This window comes from Carcharodon carcharias, chromosome X (genome assembly GCF_017639515.1).
Source record: "Carcharodon carcharias isolate sCarCar2 chromosome X, sCarCar2.pri, whole genome shotgun sequence".
In the NCBI taxonomy this organism is placed as follows: domain Eukaryota; kingdom Metazoa; phylum Chordata; class Chondrichthyes; order Lamniformes; family Lamnidae; genus Carcharodon; species Carcharodon carcharias.
Genome location: NC_054507.1, coordinates 25,556,110 through 25,575,965, shown reverse-complemented (window position 1 = coordinate 25,575,965; position 19,856 = coordinate 25,556,110). Strand labels below are relative to the sequence as shown.

At 40.5% G+C, this 19,856-nt stretch overlaps 1 protein-coding gene across 8 annotated transcripts in view; it reads right to left on the bottom strand.

The window, feature by feature from the left end:
* Positions 1-19,856, bottom strand: part of pan2 (poly(A) specific ribonuclease subunit PAN2) — a 67,719-nt gene that overhangs the window by 45,520 nt on the left and 2,343 nt on the right. For 2 of the 8 annotated variants that reach the window (XM_041180328.1, XM_041180329.1), the window contains 10 exons: positions 19,526-19,845; positions 18,191-18,360; positions 15,806-15,926; positions 14,276-14,353; positions 11,030-11,297; positions 9,740-10,082; positions 8,023-8,119; positions 3,986-4,105; positions 2,939-3,058; positions 1,028-1,156 (listed from right to left, as the gene is read on the bottom strand). In XM_041180328.1, coding sequence (XP_041036262.1) covers positions 1,028-1,156; positions 2,939-3,058; positions 3,986-4,105; positions 8,023-8,119; positions 9,740-10,082; positions 11,030-11,297; positions 14,276-14,353; positions 15,806-15,926; positions 18,191-18,360; positions 19,526-19,837 — 1,758 coding nt within the window. In that variant the 5' untranslated portion in view covers positions 19,838-19,845. Of the gene's footprint in view, positions 1-1,027; positions 1,157-2,938; positions 3,059-3,985; positions 4,106-8,022; positions 8,120-9,739; positions 10,083-11,029; positions 11,298-14,275; positions 14,354-15,805; positions 15,927-18,190; positions 18,361-18,874; positions 19,038-19,525; positions 19,846-19,856 lie in introns of those variants that run through there. The other 6 variants (XM_041180331.1, XM_041180332.1, XM_041180333.1 and 3 more) reach the window with 6 other exon arrangements.

The window sequence follows — 19,856 nt, the reverse complement described above, 5'->3', positions numbered from 1 at the left end:
ATCCTCTGACCTGCAGGAGGTGTGAGGCTTGGAGAGGCAAGAGGGTAAGAAAATAAGAGGCTCAAATAGTCCTAAAATGAAATGTAATTGCAAAGATAATACAGAAATAGTGGAAATCTGTTTTAAAACCTGAAAATATAAAGCCTACCATTTAGCATCTGAAAGGTTACCATTTTTTGGGTGGAACCCTTCATCAAAATGCAGAACATTAAGTTACCTTTATCCTTCAGTTATTGATTAATCCGCTTTGTACTTTTTTGTTTTAATTGTAAAATTGAACTGCAGATATTTCACTTTTAATGTCATTAATATGTTTACTAAATCTACCAACATCCAGTGTGTGAAAAAAAACACCATTAAATCATAACAAAAATATCACAGCCTAAGTCTAGACTTCCAGAATTACTTTCACAACTTGTTTGTGGGTTTCTGTTACTAGATGCAATGAACAAAACTTCTTTAAAATCCATTCTCCTATGATAATTAAATCATGTATTTCAGAACTATACTTCCCAGTACAATGTTAAACTATGGCTAACCAAAACATTCTTGGATGAATTTAATCATTAAACTTTCGACAAACATTTTAATCATAAATCTGAGAACAGACAAAAAATGTGAAAATGTACTTGTCTGTTGTTTCCATAGACAATGACAACTTCAAAGTGTTTCCGGTATTTTTCTGTTTCCATTTCCAGCATTTGTAATTTTTTGCTGTTTGTTCAAAATATATAAAAGGTGGACAGCAGCTTTGGTTAACAAGGTCCAGTCAGAACAACCTATGCCATAGGTGGCATGCTCAAAGATCTAGCCCAAGCAGACACAAGAAATGTTCCCTCTAACTGCGTAGCAACTTCAAAGTCTCAGCCTCGTTTAAATTACTCTGCCTGCGTGGCTAGGTAAAAAAAAATTAAAGGGGCTTCCCACTTATACAAATTGCCTGTGCACTCCAGAAAAAAATTATAGGGAATGTTGGACACAAGCCAAGTTGACTTACAGGAGCTGGACTCTCTCAGAAATTATTTACCTGGCACGGGTCGCCTCTTGAAAGATCAAGCATGTGAAACAGAAATCCAAGCTCACAACCCAAGCAAAACTCCTTCTGACAAAGATGATTTTGAACATGGCAGCGGATGGGCTCCAGCAGATACAGCACCTATAACAGAAGAAGGCGACAGTGAGAGAGAGAAAAAAAAACACATACATCAATAGATTGAAACTTTCATATCAGGTACTCAATCAAGTATGCCTGAACAGGATATAGAGAAAAGCTCCCTCTACCCTGCCCAAACAATATGCATCAGCCCCAACCCTTGGGAGGCAGTGGCATAGTGGTATTGTCACTAGACTAGTAATCCAGAGACCCAGGGTAATGTTCTGGGGACAAATAAATATCTGGAATTAAAGTCTAATGATGACCATGAGACCATTGTTTATTGCCATAAAAGCCCATCTAATGTCCTTTAGGGAAGGAAATCTGCTGTCCTCACCTAGTTTGGCCTACAGGTGACTCCAGACCCACAGCAATGTGGTTGACTCTTAAAAATGCCCTCTGGTCAAGGGCAATTGGGGATGGGCAATAAAAGCTGGCCTAGCCAGCAACATCCACATCCCACGAATGAAAATAAGAAAAACACAAGAGGAGGGGCGCAACGTAGCCTCCTCTTTTCACTCATACAACAACAAAAGGGGAATAAGGAAGAAAGAGGTGCAGGGCAAAGAACACAAAGGAGATAAGAAGGTAAGAATTATGCGAGTCCAGAGTCAAAATTCTTTCACCAAGTCTACAGGCTGAAAAGTGATGCTGGATAATTCTCTTTTTTCAGTAGAGATCACTTCCACGATGGGATGGGCACACAGAGGTGAATTTATCTTGAAGGCAATGGTACAGAAGTTCCAGTAGAAATAGTGCAGATGGGGGCCAGGTTCTGGTTCTGCTGCCGTTTGGTTGATGGAAGATGGCAGCCTCAGCTGTGCAGTTCCACAAGGCATTATTATAGGTTCCAGAAGCTTTTGGGGGTGGGGGGGTGGGGGGGGGGGGGGGGGTTTGTCAGGTGACTCCCACCTCTCCACTGCAGCTTGGACGAGGGATATATATTCCTTAGTCTGGATTCTTGAGATTGGTAATGTTTCAATCATTAATAATTTCAACAAGGTTTCAGGAGTCCTTTCTCCTCACAGACTGGTCATCTCCATTGGCAGGGCCTGGCCTTACAAATATAATTGGCCTTTGTACAATTTCCTTGGTTTTGATCTCTGCAGTCACAGGGGTCATTAGCACATCTTCAAGAGATAATGAGGTGTCAGCCCAGAATGTTTCTTTTGTTTGAATCATGGCCAGCCATGGCTTTTACAGCCATTGTCCAGTATTTGTAAGATTTTATAAATTAGCCATGCTGTCTACACACACATGCACGCACGCACACACCCTATATATAAATTTAATAAAAATATAAAGTGAGGTCTTAGCTCCAGGATAACTAATATATGCACAGCAAGGTGAAAGTACAACTGCACCAGTTGTAACATTCATTAACACCAGTGAAGAAAATAAAGCACTTTTCTGTCCAAAAGCATGTAAATTAAATTAACTTCAAAAACACTAGAGTAAGAAATAATTGCAGTTTGAATTCAAATATCCTCCACTCTGCACATTAAACAGGATGAATTAGCACTTGCATGGTCACAAATTACATAGCATTCTTAAATTATATTTATTGAATTACAAAACAGTACCAACATATGGTACCACAGAATGGTGAGGTGAAAGCTCAGTTCCTTACTGGCTACAATCACGACCTCTATTGTTTTGTTTACATTATATTTGCTAATTGTGTGGTTTTTGATGAATTTACAACCAGAAGGGTGTTATTTCTATTTTTTATATAAAAGTGCTGACAATTATAAGGCAATGAGAGATTGGAAGAGTGTCCCTGACCTGAATCATGCAGTTGCAGTAAGCATTGGGAATGTGCGGCTCCAAGCCTGCAAACAGCGTCTTGTTGTAGTGTTTGAAATCAAAGTCTTCCAAACCAAGTTTTGAGTACTTAATAGTAACCTAAACAAATACATATACAAATAAACTTAATAATTCAGGCAGATGTCAAATATTCCAAAGAATTCATGATCAAACTGCTACACAAAACAAAAAACACACAAGCAATTACTCCTTCTTAGTCTTAAAGGTGTAAGCCCATTATTAATTCCCCAAAGTGGGGAGAATATAGATCAATCTGGACACCACTGTAACATGAGGGGTGAGGGGCTGCTGCCTAAGAAGGTGAAAGGCCTGACACAAAACTCAAGGTTTATGGAAGCACCAAAGTGCTAATTTAACTCAGCGATATGCCCAACACTTCCAGTTGCACTTGCTCCAAAACAAAACTCAAAATTCAGGACAAAATCCCATGCCCTCTACTTTGAGCTTCCATTCAAGACTATCCCATGACTGTACAATCTTCTTGTTCCAGGACAGAGAGGCTATAAACACAATGATTGAGACTTGGGGAAGAGATCACGACAATTAACTTAAAAGAGGGGGGTGGGGAAAGTGGCCAGAGATTTGCCAAGCACCAAACTGCGCAGCAGATGAAAGAAGCCCAGGTCAAACTACAATAGGGTTGTTAAGGTACAGGCTGGACAGAAATATCTGTACCTTTAGTTTCATTCCTTAACACACCACCATACTTTAAGATATGAGCTTATCCCAGTAGGGTCATTCCTCTATGAAAGTTAGTTAAACTTTTAGAAATATGTTATCACATCTCCTTAATTTTCTTTAAGATAATGTCTGTATTAATACAGCCCTAAATTTCAATATAGTACAAGAGGCATCCAAATGGTGAGTGGCAAACTATATAGTCTGCAGTATGATCTCTTGAATATTGCTGAAAAGAGAGACATGTTACTGAAGCTTTTTGTCTTGCACTCATCAGGACAAACTGTACTACCAAGCGACTGTTAGTATAATTTCTTTGAGTCAGACCTTTCGATATTTCTTTGGCACCATGTATAGATGAGGCTCTTCCTCTCTTCCAATAGGAGACTCAGGAATTTGATTGTAGCTGTCAAATTCTGCATCCATTTCCTTCAGTTTATATGGAACCTATAAACAGGTAACTTACTTCAATAAATAATTAGACATACTAAAAACATGGTGAGCGCTGCTAATGGTCCAGTGGGTAATAGTGAACCCAGTGTATGACTAAACTGGACCACATGGAACAGCATACACTGATTTTCCCTAGGCTGTGTCAAGTTAACTGACCTCAGCTTGGACAGTAGGAGGATCATCACTGCAATCAGCATCAACCAAGGAAGGGAAGGAAAAAAACATCAGGATTCCTTATCCAGTGAAGTCTTCCATAAAGTACACATGTGCAGAACCAGGCTTGGCAGTTATGCTTCTATGGTCAAAAGCTTGCTGACACTCACTCTAGGTGCACACATGAAGAGTGGCCACTTGAGAACAGTACCAAAGGGCTGCTGGTTCCCATAGAACCACAAAGTCAGTGCTTTCAGAAGGAGAGGAGAAAAAAATGGTCAAAAAAAATTATAAGCATTATAAGACCTCTAATTTTCTATTCAAGCAGAGCACTGGATTTTGTTGGCAAACTTAAAAGCTGCACTCTTTAGAGAACAAGCATTGATCTAGCTTGCACCAATGTGGCTGTGCCACATCTAAAGGTTTGCATTTAATTCCCTACAAGACAAACTGGTCTATTTAATCCAAACACACTACTCCAGCAAATGCTCAGGAATTCAAAACAAATAAAACTGGACTTTCCCCAGATGTAGTTTCTGCTAGAAGTTTACAAGAGCTTATAGCATGGTATGTTGTGACACAAATGTACTGAGACATTCAGGCTCATGCCCACAATCGCAGAGCGAGTTCCCATCTCAGCCTGACCAGAACTTTGGGGCTTCCTTGCAGGGAAATTCATAGATTGTTACCTTGGTTCATTCTGTCACAACTTGTAACTACATAATATCTTTAACTAGAAGTCTGATAATACTTGAAATTAACATAACTCCAGATGTCAGCAAAAACAAAACAGCAAAAAAGGAGCATAGTAACATTCCGTATATAATTATTAAAGTTCACATCTTATCCATCAACATATAATAATACATCATATGAAAACCTGTGTTTTTTTAAAGTACTTTGTAAAAAGTTATTATTTTATATACTCATGCAGGATGCGCACACGCACAGTAATCAGCCCCTCTTTCACCCCAAAGTCGCCAGCCTGGGGTGCAAGTTAGAAAATCTTAAGCAACAAACACCAAAACTGTGCAAACTGTCACAATATGTTTTAATGTCTCATGGCTCACAATAGTCTGGGGTGCAAGTTATTCACATGAAAATCACAGTTCTCAGCATCAATCCTTATTTCTAAAAACATTCTTGTCTCTGACAAATTGAAGTTACGAATTTAGATTGGCTATCTCATGTGATCGATCAGAAACAGTTGAAATTATGATCACTGAATCGCCTCAAGTTTATCAGTGCAAGTCGCCGCTTCACATTAGCCATATGTAGACTGATTTTACTTGATTTCCCAATATAGTTTCAGCTTGACAAGTAGCAACGAAGAAAGTTACTGGTTGTTAATACTGCTTGAGACACAGAACGGCATTGTGAATATCATAATTACAGTAGCTAAGGTTATTCGGCTTATCTTGCCTACGTTGGTACTACATTAGATCCAATTTCTCTAATCCAATCCCTCCACCATCCCCAATCACCTCCCCACTCTTTCCTCATTCCCTTCAATATTTCAGTTCATCGAAATTCTTCTTAAATAACAATAGCTTCTTGCAGTAATGCATTTTATATTCTAATCAGCTTTGCTGTACAACAGGTAGACAGAAGCAGAAACACAGTAAAATTTGAAGCTGGCACGCTCACTCATGGCTCAGCCACATGACCTGCTGGTTTTTGCCACATTCTGTCAGTCACGGAGTTATATTTGCCGGCCTCAGCCTGCACCAAACAGTGCGCAAACATCCTGGGCCTGCTAAGCACTCGCCACTCAAGATGCTTCATAAAGTTAAAGGGTGATTTGGGCCTACTGTACGCCTCTTTTCTTGTTTGCAAGCAGCCAGCTGTCTAGACAGAGACAGCTGCCTCGGAGGAGGAGGAGCTTGTTACCCCAAACACTATCACTGCAACCTGACCATAAATAAGACCAAAAGACGTAGGAGCAGAAGTAGGCCATTCGGCCCATCGAGTCTGCTCCGCCATTCAATGAAATCATGGTTGATCTGATAATCCTCAATTCCACTTTCCTCCCTTTCCCCTTCAGTAACCATTCCTTGTGTGTGACCCTAACAGTGAATTACAACATGTTTTATAACCATGAGGGGCATCATAACTGAGCCCAATATTATCTTCACCTGAACTCCACGCACATTTCAGCGGCAGTTCCCAGACAGCAAGGAGGCATGGGAACCTTGGATGGTCTTCCCCTCGCTTGCCCAAGGGCACTGAAGCCAACTGCAGTGTCCACTGCCATCCCAGCCACCTCTGCATAGACCAGGAAATTAATCAAGAATCTTCGAGTCTGTATGACTGAGAAATGTTACCAAGTGAATCATTAGGGGAGCTTAGTAATATTCTTCTCCAAAGGGAGTTTTTTTTTAAATGAAAAATACTTCATCCAGCCAGCACCTTGGGAGTATTCCAATTAAGCAATTGCTCCCTAAATTATCGATGTTCCACCCTGTACCAAAACATTTATTCTTTTTTTTAAATTCATTTACAGCATGTGGGCTTCGCTGGCCGGGAGAACATTTATTGCCCATCCCTAGTTGCCCTTGAGAAGGTGGTAGTGAGCTACCTTCTTGAACTGCTGCAGTCCATGTGGTGTAGGTACACCCACAGCGCTGTTAAGGAGGGAGTTCCAGGGAGACCTAGCAACAGCGAAGGAACGGCAATATATTTTCAAGTCGGGTTGTTGAGTGGCTTGGAGGGAAACTTGCAGGTGGCGGTGTTCCCATCTATCTGCTGCCCTTGTCCTTTTACATGGTAGTGGTCGCAGGCTTGGAAGATGCTGTTGAAGGAGCCTTGGTAAGTTTCTGCAGTGCACCTTCTAGATGGTACACACTGCTGCTACTGTGCGTCGGTGATGGAGGGAGTGAATGTTTGTGGAAGGGGTGCCAATCAAGCAGGCTGCTTTGTCCTGGATGGTGTCAAGCTTCTTTAACGCTGTGGGAGCTGCACTCATCCAGGCAAGTGGGGAGTATTCCATCACACTCCTGACTTGCAGATGGTGGACAGGCTTTTGGAGTCAGGAGGTGAGTTACTCGTCGCACGATTCCTAGCCTCTGACTTGCTCTTGTAGCCACAGTATTTATATGGCTAGTCCAGTTCCGTTTCTGGTCAATGGTAACCCCCAGGATGTTGATAGTGGGGGATTTAGCGATGGTAATGCCATTGAACATCAAGGGGCGATGGCTGGATTCTCTCTTGCTGGAGATGGTCATTGCCTGGCACTTGTGTGGGGCGAATGTTACTTGCCACTTGTCAGCCCAAGCCTGGATATTGACCAGGTCTTGCTGCATTTGGACATGGACTGCCTCAGTATCTGAGGAGTCGCGAATGGTGCTGAACATTGTGCAATCATCAGAGAACATCCTTACTTCTGACCTTATGATGGAAGGAAGGTCGATGAAGCAGCTGAAGATGGTTAGGCCGAGGACATTACCCTGAGGAACTCCTGCAGTGATTCCCTGGAGCTGAGATGACTGATCTCCAACAACCATAACCATCTTCCTTTGTGCTAGGTATGACTCCAACCAGCGGAGAGTTTTCCCCCTGATTCCCATTGGCTCTAGTTTTGCTAGGGCTCCTTGATGCCACACTCGGTCAAATGCTGCCTTGATCTCAAGAGCAGTCATTCTTGCCTCACCTCAAGAGTTCAGCTCTTTTGTCCATATTTGAATCAAGGCCACAATTGCCTCAAATAAGTACACCATTTAATTATTGGTACAGGACTGTGCGTTCTCTTTTTTTCTTACCTGATTTCTCAGTTTCGTTTTGGGATTCGGAGCATATCCAATAAACCCAACTTTCTTCATGGTACGCAGTATCTCAAGGTCGACAGGTGGAGCTCGTCTGGAATAAAGTAACCACCAGGGTATTTAATCTAAAATAGACTACCTGGTCTTAGTGACTTGGGAATTACATGACCCTCAAAGTGAACTGTGCATCTCCAAGAAGATAGAGGATATTGGGACATTCTGTTATTCCAGAAATATGTATATATTTTTGCTTGCTTTGCTCTTCTTTCCAGAAATTATATAGTCGTAAATTGTCCACCAATTCCAACACACAGTAGCAATATTATGCCACAAAGATAATGCAAAAGGTTTAGATTTCCCTCAACTTTATGCTCATCCAAATGTAATACATGAACAAGCAGTCAGGAAAATAAAAGGGAAAATGTAATAAGATCTGATACTGTGCTGGCCACACAGTAAAATTTGAGTGTTTCAAATGGGAATTCCAGATCTTTTGTATGTCTCTACTACACTGTTGGCACGAACCACAATAAAATTGTATTATCGGAACCAAATTGATTCTAATATACTTAAATCTCTCGCACATTATATGCAACACCAGTCCATGGTTGGTTGCAAATTTAAGAACTGAGATGGAACATTCAGTCCAGTGGCGCAGCACTTCTGGATACCAACACGTTTTCCTATTGTTGCAGGCTGTAGATTCACCCACAATTCTGCAACTAAGTTCCTGATCTAGCAGGTCAAAAAATGGAGAGGGTAGTGTTATCAGCATTTCTTCTTGATCATAAGCGGAGGATTCACAAAAATGTCCTCGCACACATCTCCTAGCAATGGGTTACACAGCAGTGGGGATTAGGAGCAAGCCACGTGCCAGGCTCTTGTTGAAGGATAAGGTGCTTCAGTTGAAAATAACTCAAAATGGACTGGTAAATACATTCTGAATGAGAAATCAATTAATACTGTTCAACATTACCTCGGTTCCTGACCTAACAAGTAAACAGCAGTGACCAACACTTAGAGGGAGGGCACAGAATTCAGTGCATATTGTTGGTGAAAGTCGTGCAAGTAGGTCAATTTTTTGTGAATTACCTATTACATATATAAAAACAAAAAACTGCGGATGCTGGAAATCCAAAACAAAAACAGAATTACCTGGAAAAACTCAGCAGGTCTGGCAGCATCAGCGGAGAAGAAAAAAGTTGACGTTTCGAGTCCTCATGACCCTTCAACAGAACTGTCAAAAACTGTCGAAACGTCAACTCTTTTCTTCTCCGCCGATCCTGCCAGACCTGCTGAGTTTTTCCAGGTAATTCTGTTTTTGTTACCTATTACATATGATGGTTTCTGATATTACTGCCTAGACATTGGACAACTGGTATAACCTGTAAATGGAAAAAAACAACAAATAGAAGTAAATATAGGGGACAGAGAGGAACCAAGTGACTTGGGTAAAATCATATTTCTGAGTGTGGTTTTTATCCACTGGGAGAAATAAAGGAGGATATTACCAATGAAAAGAGCAAGACTTTGCTTGGAAGTTATTAATAAGCACCATTGAAAAGGGGAGAAAGTGAGCATCAAAAGCTCAATGTGCTGGAAAAACAACAACATATTAGATGTTTTGGACAGTAAGCAAATTCAGTTTAAGTTAACTTGCATTTGTGTGCCTCAGTGTCCATTAACAAGTGTCCAACTATAAACTTCCAGTTACCTGGGTGTAACACTGCAGTTTGCTGTTGGCCAGTCAGACAATAAAGGCTCAGTGATAAGAGGCACAGGAATGAGCGATAAAGGCAAGAGATCATCGTTCCAGTCTAGGTGTGGTAGGGTATCTACCATGCATGGCATCGGAAACTCGGTCTCACGGGAGTAGGCGTTAAACGTAGATTCTGGCGAGTCTGCCCATAGATGCACACATCCTTCAGAATCTCCAAACACCAATGCTTGCTTGCTAGAAGACACATCGAATGTCATGACTAACTGTCCTACAGTGTTAATGTGGAAAATATCTGCTGGGCTTGCAAGGCCTGTTGGTTCACAAAACTGACACTGCCCTGCAAAACAACAAATGGAACACCATGATCACTGCAACAAACTGTGGCATTGAACAAGATCTTTTACCAGATATAATGGCACGCTGTATATCTGCTATTTAAAACCCACATTCCATCTACTACACACTACATATCTCATAACTAGTTACCACTGCAGTGCAATTGCCAAAAGTGGTTTGTGTGAGGATGCAGTCAGCTTTAGACTTACCAAGAGGCAACCTTAAAAATTGACAAATGGCTGAGAACGTATTACAAGACATTCACAAAGTCAAATCCGAACAGGAGAGCTTCAGCTCATTATAAATCTCAAGTGTGTTAAAACCTTAAATACATTCCCAAAGATTTTCCAAGTTACAATACAAACAATTTCAAATGTTAACATTCCACCTTGTCCTTTCTGATTTTGTTTTCCTTAATGTTGCCAGATTATCACAATTATGGATCCACAATTCACAAAGTGTCAGGGTTTCATTTTAAATTAATCCCAGACAAAATAATGAGTGTTGAAACTGAGGAAATTTTACCAAAAATAGGACTCAACAGAAAAAAAACCAAACAAAACTAAAATATGCAAACATTAAAACCTGTTCAAAGTGAGGTTTCAGTCATTTATGTTTGATGTTTAAGTATTCACAGTGTTTGAAGTAATAGAAATATTAAGGAAATCTATTCCTTTTCTATTGATTTCTTCATTTTGGGGAGAAACTGGGGAGTACAGGGTTGCAAACCAAAATAAAGTTTCCCAACAATTAACCTCTAGCTGATCTTCATAGGCAAATTACAGAAATTCACCTTAGCAGTAAGGTAAAATCAATGCATTGCATGGTATAATACTCCTGTCATTTTAGGACATTTATTGTCCAACTTGCTGTGAGCAACATCACATCTCCCAAAAAAGTTCTACAGATATAAATATTCTCTTATAACTCTGGCCTTTTGAAAAGTACCTGATTGAGAGATGATGGCTAGCCTAGATGTGTATGTAGGAATAAATCTCAGGAAGAGAGGATCCACGTGAACTTGCAACGGGCTGATAGCCCGCATCATACGGAGGTCATATACCATCAAGAATCTGTCACACGACAGGCCATTCATTCGATTTGAGAAGCCACATGTCACCAGCAGGTTTCCATGTACATCAAAATCAGAGAGGCTTCCAGAGTAAGCATCAAATTCGTGCTCCAATTTAAAGCTTCTCAAATCTCGGAGGGATACCTAAAAACACATAAGAGAATTACAATACAATTACAGTAAAAGCAAGTTGCATGCTTTATTTCAATGGTTCGGTTGGTGAACACACTGCCACTGTGTTACTGCGCCACAGTCCAGGAAAATTCTAGGTTCAATCTCAGGGATGCAACTAGGGTGCCCACTCCTGATCACTACCCAGTAATCTCTACTGGAAGTATGCACATATGGACTTCATTGGAAGACAGGATTAGGCCCATCTGTAATGCCTCCTTCCCATCAGTCTGCCAACACTCAGTGCCTCAGCTCAAACAAGATGAATGGTCTCAGATGGGATGTCCACATCCTTCAAACCACCTTGAGAAGGGGAGAAAGAGGGGAAATTTGGGAAGTAAACAAGTTAAACCTGATCAGCTGTTCTGGTCTTTGTGGGAGATTGGTTACCAATTCCAACAGTTGACATCGTTAATTTGTTCTTCCTATTTTCTTAAGAATATTTCAGTTCCTCTTCTGCTGTAAAATTTTTAAAAAGCCTCACTTCTCCATTGGGAGGCTGTAATCACTTACCCTGAATGTACTGGTGATTTTGGAGCTACTACCTCACTGAATATTTCGAACATAAAATAATAAAATTAAATGAAGCTCAACTCAAAAAATACTAAGTTACGATTGCTCCCTTAAAAGTGTTTCAAACAAGCACTTAGGAGGGATGGGGCTGAGGGAGTTGTGGAGAAGAATCTGGCAGGGCTTGCATGCCTGATCATTAACCAATGACTCCTGTTGAATATGCATGTGTTTAGGTGTCAGATGTGGAAAGGGTGAGTTGTGATACCCCCTTTACTATGCTGAAGGAGGGCTGCGGGAGGCAGAGAGCTGCAGCAGATAACAAAGTATATGATGTACTTTAAAACAAAAAAGGAAACAAGCACTGGAGATGGAGAGTTGTATAAACACACCCCAATGGTGCTTTAACGGACATATGTTCTGGCCAGTGCAAAATGACACAGATTTTTGTTTTTAATTCATTTTTTGTGTTCAAAGTGGGATATGCCAGTATTGGGGAATGGGACTCTTTCCATTTCGGGCAACAAGCATTACCAGCTCAGGGATAGTGCATCCAGATACAGAGTAAAATTTCCTCTACTCTGCCCAAACTAAGAAGAGTGCGGCTTACTGCTTAAGTGTAACATTTTTGTTCATATCCCACACCATGACTCTACACCCACAGCATTGTGGAAGACTCTTAACTGCCCTTTGAAATGGCCTAGCAAGCCACTCAGTTCAAGGGCAATTTGGGATGGACAACAAATGCTGGACTTGCCAGCGACATGAAAAAAATAAAGAAAAAAAAGCCATCCTGTGACCTATGCTTGCGGTTGCCAAATATTGTGAAACATACTGGAGACTTATCACCATTAGGAACTGGATGGAGACTGCCTAAACTCGGGTTACATTGTACCCTTAAAGCGAGCAGAGAGACTGCCTTAATATTAGACTGGGCTGGATTTAAACCCAGATCCCAAAGGTAAAAGGTCAGTGGCTGACTAATGACACCATCCAGTTCCCAACCAAATAGACCATGCAAATTAAATTCTGGTCCGTGTTGAATTGGGCAGTATTGAGGGATGGGGAGAGAGAGAGAAAGCGAGGGAGAGAAAGGAGAGAGAGAGAGAGAGAGGGAGGAGGTTTTGGGGGGGGGGGGGGGGGTGGATTTATCATTTCCTGAAATGTGTCTGCCTAATATTTACTCACTCAACCAACATCCCTAAAAAAACCCAGATAATCTGGTCATTAGTACATTGCTATTTATGGGACCTTACTGTGTGCAAAGTTAGCTGCCACACTTCAACAGTGGCTACACTTCCAGAGTACTTCATTGATTCATATAGCACTTTGGGACATCCAGAGTTCGTGAAACACGCTACATATACGCATGCCCTTTCTGTTTTCTTTCTCACTAGGTAGTGAGTTGCTCTGCTTTTCACGTCAAATCTGGACAGGAATGTGCCCTCAGTTAGTTAACATATGGAACTTTCCAGCCTCAGGTTAGGACAGGTAAAAATCCCACCACAAAACCTTCAGGTCTAGCACCTAGCCAATTTGTGATTTTTTCAAAAATAAATATTTTCCTAGTTAAGCAAAATATGATTTTTTATAACATCTAGATACAGTAATCCTTCTGATTTTCCAGTAAAATTTACTTGCAAGTTATTTGAGGAGAGCTCACGCCTGGTATAGTTCAGCCGATCTTACTAACAACTCAATAGTCATAGGTAATCCCCATGTTGCTGACTACCAGATCCAAACTGAAGTGACATTTCCAGGAGTGAGCATAGTAACCTTTTAGGGTTTTCCCAGGTCTTCAAAGAAGAAACATTTTGAAAATGTTGATTCTTTCTTCACAAAGTGACTGAAATCAGGCAAGATGTCTACAGGAAATGCACATTTCATAAAGTATTCAATATTCTGGATGACAAAAAAAATTCAACCATAGAATTGACTAAAAAGCCTTTCTTAAATACTAATTTATCTCTCGGTAATCAACTGTTTAAACAAATCCATGTCTGTGAATTCCATAGTGGGACTTATTAAAAAAATGAGTGTCAGAAAAACTACAAACTGCAAGATTGCAATCTCATGGCAGGGTTCAAATTATGGTTAAAAGCAGTTAGATAAGATCACTGCCTTGAAGTCACTCCTTGATATTCACTGCTCACTATGCAAACTGGAAATTAGGATTAATAAAAAAGCTAGCAGTAAGAAGTGAAGTCACCATTGGATATTTCCACCCAGAGGCTAATAGAACTACAGAATTAACTACGAGCAAAGGTCACTAAACAGACAGTATCAACAGGTTGAATTTATTTCTGGAGTGAGATGGAATTGAGGGATATGCCAAGATGATCGGAGTAATATATGGAAAAGGGAGCACCCTGTTCAGTCTAATGCCCTTTTGCTGTTCCTACAAATTATTGTGTTATGTTCAGTACATTTAGTATAAATACCTTTCCTGATGTATGGCCACAAAAGAAGAAGCGGTTAGACTGTCGCATGATTGTAACTCCTGGAACTTCAACTGTGTACTGGAAAGAGACACAAAAATCAAGCACTGTACATTAATATGACCAGTTATTCAGAACATATTAAAAATAAAATATTTTCCACTAATCTTTCAAAAGCCCTTGATCCGTGTGTGAGCCAAAAAGGAACTATTATTTGTGTGTGAAAGAAACAAGAGCTGGGTACAGGTGCAGCAGTGGTTAATCGCACTGCCCTTCAATTTCTGAGGACTGCCTTTAAATACTGCCCAGACTGCACTGAAGTCTCTTTTCTCTAGCAACCATAAATGCTTGGACAATCTCAATCCAGGTCCTATTGGCTGTGGGCCCAAAGCACCTTAAGAAAACCACAAAGAATGACTGGTTTGAAAAATAGGAAGGCAAAAAACAAATAGACACCCCCAAGAATTAGAGGGGAGATAGAGAAACAGCAAGAGAAAAGAAATCAGTGAAACTACAAACTACTCAGTATTACCTAAAGGTGTGAAGAAGCAGAAAAACTACAATATCTTCTGTTAAAAGCTTCCTTCAAATTATCAGAAATAGAATGGATGTCACAATCAGCCATTTAATACTGGATCAAGTGTCTGCACTGACTGAAAAAACCACAACCACTCACAGCTGATCATGAAGCATCCTCTCAAGCATTTCTAATGCTTGCTTTTCAAAGGCAGTCCCAACAAAGTGTCCAAGCAGGAGTCTTGAGGCAGCATAAAAGCATCTGGGATCCTTGTATTAACAATGCCATCCTCTTATGCTTAGAGCAGTAGTTCTCAAATGTTTTTGGTTGAAGCGTCAATTTCCACATATATTAATAATCACAAACCCCACCTCCATCTAAAATTATAATACTATAAACTCTTTGCACATTTATATTTCAGAATGTGATATTCATTAGTGTCCTGTTAAGGAACTTGCATGAAATTTTGTCAGGACTGTCCAATATAGCAAACATTGATGTGATTATGTGAAAACTTTTATTTTCCCCTCAGTTGAATGGTGGCCCTATATGTTCAACAAAATGCCTGTTGAATACTTCACCGCCCAACATCTCCCTCCTCTTCCTGGGATAACATTAGGCCCAGTGGTTCCTGTTGGGAACATCTGGTACCATTTCAGGTGTAACCCTCCGCTGCCTGCCTATTCACCACATGGCTGCTTAGTGTTTCAGGTTTTTTTTCCTCCCCCTCTGCTGTTTACCATCTTGTCTGTGCTGGAATATTGCTGACACATTGCTTGGTGTGTAGCATTTCTGCCATTGAGCCACCAACAGTAACTGAGACAGCCAACAGCACACACCCAACCTGTGGCATCACAGCAACAGATGGCCTCCACAATATTCCATGGACCCCAATCTGAGAACCACTGACTTAGACCATTACAGCAATTAAAGGAAAGGGCACCTTTAAAACATGAATCAACTCATTTAAAACCAATGAAATGAAAAAATTCTAATATTTGAGCTCAGAACTTTACCTTTTCACTTTCTTGTACTGCATTTAAGTCTACTTCTATGACATGATTCTGAAGGCCCCCCAAAAGAACAGAGTTGTTGTCAGTGAGAAGAAGACTGTGCATGTCCTCAGCTTCATCCATACTAAAAATTAAAATACATGCAGTGTGAGTATCTGCACAGACAAGAGTGAGGAACACAGTTAAAGACTGCGCATCCATGCTTAGCATTGTGCCAACGCACAGATTTGATAAAACATTCTTTGTTATTTGGATGAATTAAGACAATTCAAAACTTCTGCCTAACCCTTTACTACTTAAGTTACAATGTCGGATTTAGTAATGCTTCTCATGCTAAATGAACTCCTATCTCAATGAAATTGTACTTTTCCACAAATACAACTAATGCTGTCACAAAGTGCCTGCAATCTTCTTCAATAGAGCAGAAGGTGAGTGCATATAAAGTCAGAAATATAATAGAATGCACTGCCACTGCTCCCACATGTACATCCCAAAATTGCAAATTTGCTCGATTTGAAGACATATAGGAGACATCCAATATCTGTGACAGACAATGGGAAGATTCACTACATGGTAAATCAAACAATCCTGAACCTAACAACTCACAAAGACTGTAGATTCAAGTGATGTTTAATGTCCATTTGATAGAAAGAGGTTTTAAAAATAAGACAGCACTTTCACCAGAACATTTATTTCATTGTTCTTATGTATATATTTCAGAGAAAGAGGTGATACTCAGTGACAGTCCTGGAAGGTGGTTTTAACTCTGTGCCTGATGACCAAGGCACTGCTCTAATGTCCACAAATGAATTTACTTTTCTGTGTGTTCCTCCTGCTTCAATCCAGGAAATCTGTTGCTACTGCAATGTGACTGTCAATTTTGAGTCTTTGACAGACAACCAAATGGCAGTTTTTAAATTTTAAAATTTTAAAAACAGCAAATGAAGATTAAAATAGGAAAAGCAAAATTAAAATAAGGAATGGGCGTAAAAAAAGGCTAAGGACATGCAGAATTAAAATCTTTGATCTAAGATTTGTGTTTTAGGTGACTAAGTTAGTGTGACTATTCCAATGATAAATCTATTTCTGACTTTTAAGTAGATAATTGCTGTGATCATATTGTTAGTGTTACATTGTGAGCTGAAAACCAAACCTGACCAGAGCCAGGAAGAATTTACCTCCAAGGAGTCTAAGGATTATCTAAAAATAACTTTTTACGATGACTCAAACTTTTAAGCAAAGGAATTGCATGGAATCTCATAAAATTAGAGGCTCCCTCAGTAGCCTAGTCAAACACAGTCACATGAAGCAATTAAGCACTACAGACCAGAATTTTCAAGATCCAACTTTTTCTTTCTTCACGAAGGTGCTGGCTCATTCTCCACAGTTCCAACAGCCCTCTGAAACCTTGCCAAGTCACCATTCCTCAAATGACCTTGGACATTGACCAACAGCAAGCAATTCAATTGGTGTGGGAGAGAAGCCTTACAGCCAAGTCCAGCAAGGTTCTCACCAGATGTCAGCATATGTACAGCAGCCACATACTGACAGTGGGCGAAGCAACAACTAAGGTTCACACAAGAATAGCTACTCAAATGAGTTACAGAAGGGCTGTCAGCACTTTGGAAACATATACCTTCACAAGGCGGGGTGAAAATGGGGGTAGGGGGAAGAAGAGAGGAATAAGATTACAGGTATGTAAGCATAACTTGAATACTGTGGCCACAAGAGGTCAGGGGCTGGGAATTCTGAGGTGAGTAATTCACCTCCTGACTTCCAAGTCTGTCCCCCATCTACAAGGCCCAAGTCAGGGGCGTGATGGAATACTCCCTACTTTCCTGAATGAGCATAGCTCCAACCGTACTCAAGAAACTAGCCGGCTCGATCAACACCTCTCCACGACATTTAATCATTCAGTCCCTCCACCACTGATGCACAATGGCAGCAGTGTGTACCATCTACAAGATATACTGCAGAAACTCACCAAGACTCCTTTGATAGCACCTTCCAAACCCGTGACCTCTACCGCCTAGAAAGACAAGGGCAGCAGATGCATGGGAATGCTACCAGCTGCAAATTCCCCTCCAGTCACATACTATCCTGAGATGGAACTATAATTGCTGTTCCTTCACTGTTGCTAGGTCAAAATCCTGGAACTCCCTCCCAACAGCACTCTAGAACTACCTCCAACATGTCGATTGCAGCAGTTCAATGAGGGGACTCATCACCACCTTCTCAAGGGCAACAAATGCTGGCCTTGCCAGCGATGCTCACATCCCAAGAATGAATTAAGAAGAACTCCAATACGCTTTACCCCTTCAACTCAGTTATTCACTTGCTTTTAGTAGTATGCCTTTACACTATAGCAGTTTAAACTTAAAAACTTACACATAATCAAACATTATAAGTCCCCCTCGAGTAAAGCACTTGAGGTTATTCTTATTTAAAAAGAGAACTCCACTTTCTATGCTTTGAATGTGACGTATGTCATCAGTGGCGTTAACTTGAAAAGATGAGTATCGCTCCATAGTGGGACCGAAGAAGGAGGTTGCATGGCCCTAGACAGAGAAATTTCAAAGACAAATTTAGTAGTGCTCCTCTGAAGGCAAAGAGCTCATGCACCCTACACTCAAAGCAAACTCTAATATTCCCAATGTATTACACAGCAGCAGCAAACATAAATCAATTATTCAGCAGAAACCACTATGTTTTGTTTTACTGAGGACAATTCAACAGGATTTAGAATTACAAGTAAATTGAGAGACTCTTTTTCACCATATGCAGCACTACCCCTCAGATCTGTTATGTGTACAATGATTAAGTTTACACTTCACAGTTCTACATCACAAGTCAGCTCTCAACATTAATGAAACAACATGCTTAGACAGATCTATGAAACAGTTTTAAAGATTTATCAACCAATATGAACTGATTAAGAAAAGGACTTTTCAAATATTTATTTTGAATCTTAATTTCAGGAGGAAATGACACATACATACAGCAAAACTATATTATATGTAGTGACACTGAGTCAACATAGTGCTCTATGACTGACAGCACATGGATTTGTACCTTGTTGCCTGAGCAGAGCTGGTAACTTCCTTATCTTACACAAGCTGCTGTAGGGACCAGCCAAGTGGAATTTAGGATTTCCTCACTAAGTAAGGGTGAGTGTGAAGGAAAAACAGGTTTTCTAGTGATATCCGAGCAGCCATTTTTGCATCATCGCAGAATCCTGGAAAGAAATGGCTCCCAATCCCACATCGACTATCAACACATTCATGAGCGTACAAAACACGTTTTTATAATTCCATATGCTTATGTTACTATGTGATATTTGGGAAATGGTCAGTACTGTTGGTTTATATTCAACTGCATAAATCATCCATTAAAAAGGGAAATTCCAGGCTCTGAACAGGTGATAAATAATTTAGCACTTTTTAGTCTCAGCCTACTGTGCATATTAAACAAAAGCACCTAACCACTTAATTTCAAATTCCATCTTTTAATTATACTCGCACACGTTACAAGTCAAGTTGCAACATCAGTGGGTTAGGAATCAACAGGAAATCCTGATTAACCCAGCTAGATCGAGAGACTTGTAAGCTATACAAGTACAATATGCCAATCCATTTTCCACCAGTGCACACCAAGGCCTCCATACTAGAGCAGAGACCCATTAACTTACTTGGTTGGAGGAGCAGGTTAATGTACTACACTTACCCCATGATTTCCCACCCAGAGTAATTCATCTTGAAGGTCAAAATGTGCTGCAGTTACAGGGACTCCAACTTCTGCAACAACTCTGTGCAGCTCTGAATACATTCCCTCCACAAGGTGGACAGATTCAGGTACTGAGACTGACATGCCATCCAGCTGGACACCATCCGCTTCCAGTTCCACATTCTGCAGCAAGTTTGGGTCAAGCCTTGGGTCCAGAGAATGCTCAATTGAACTGTCCAGGGAATGGTCAATGCCAGGGTGCAGGGACGATGAGTATTCCCCAAGGCCAGAATCAAGGCCATCAAAATTCATGGTTTATTCTAGGGATGAA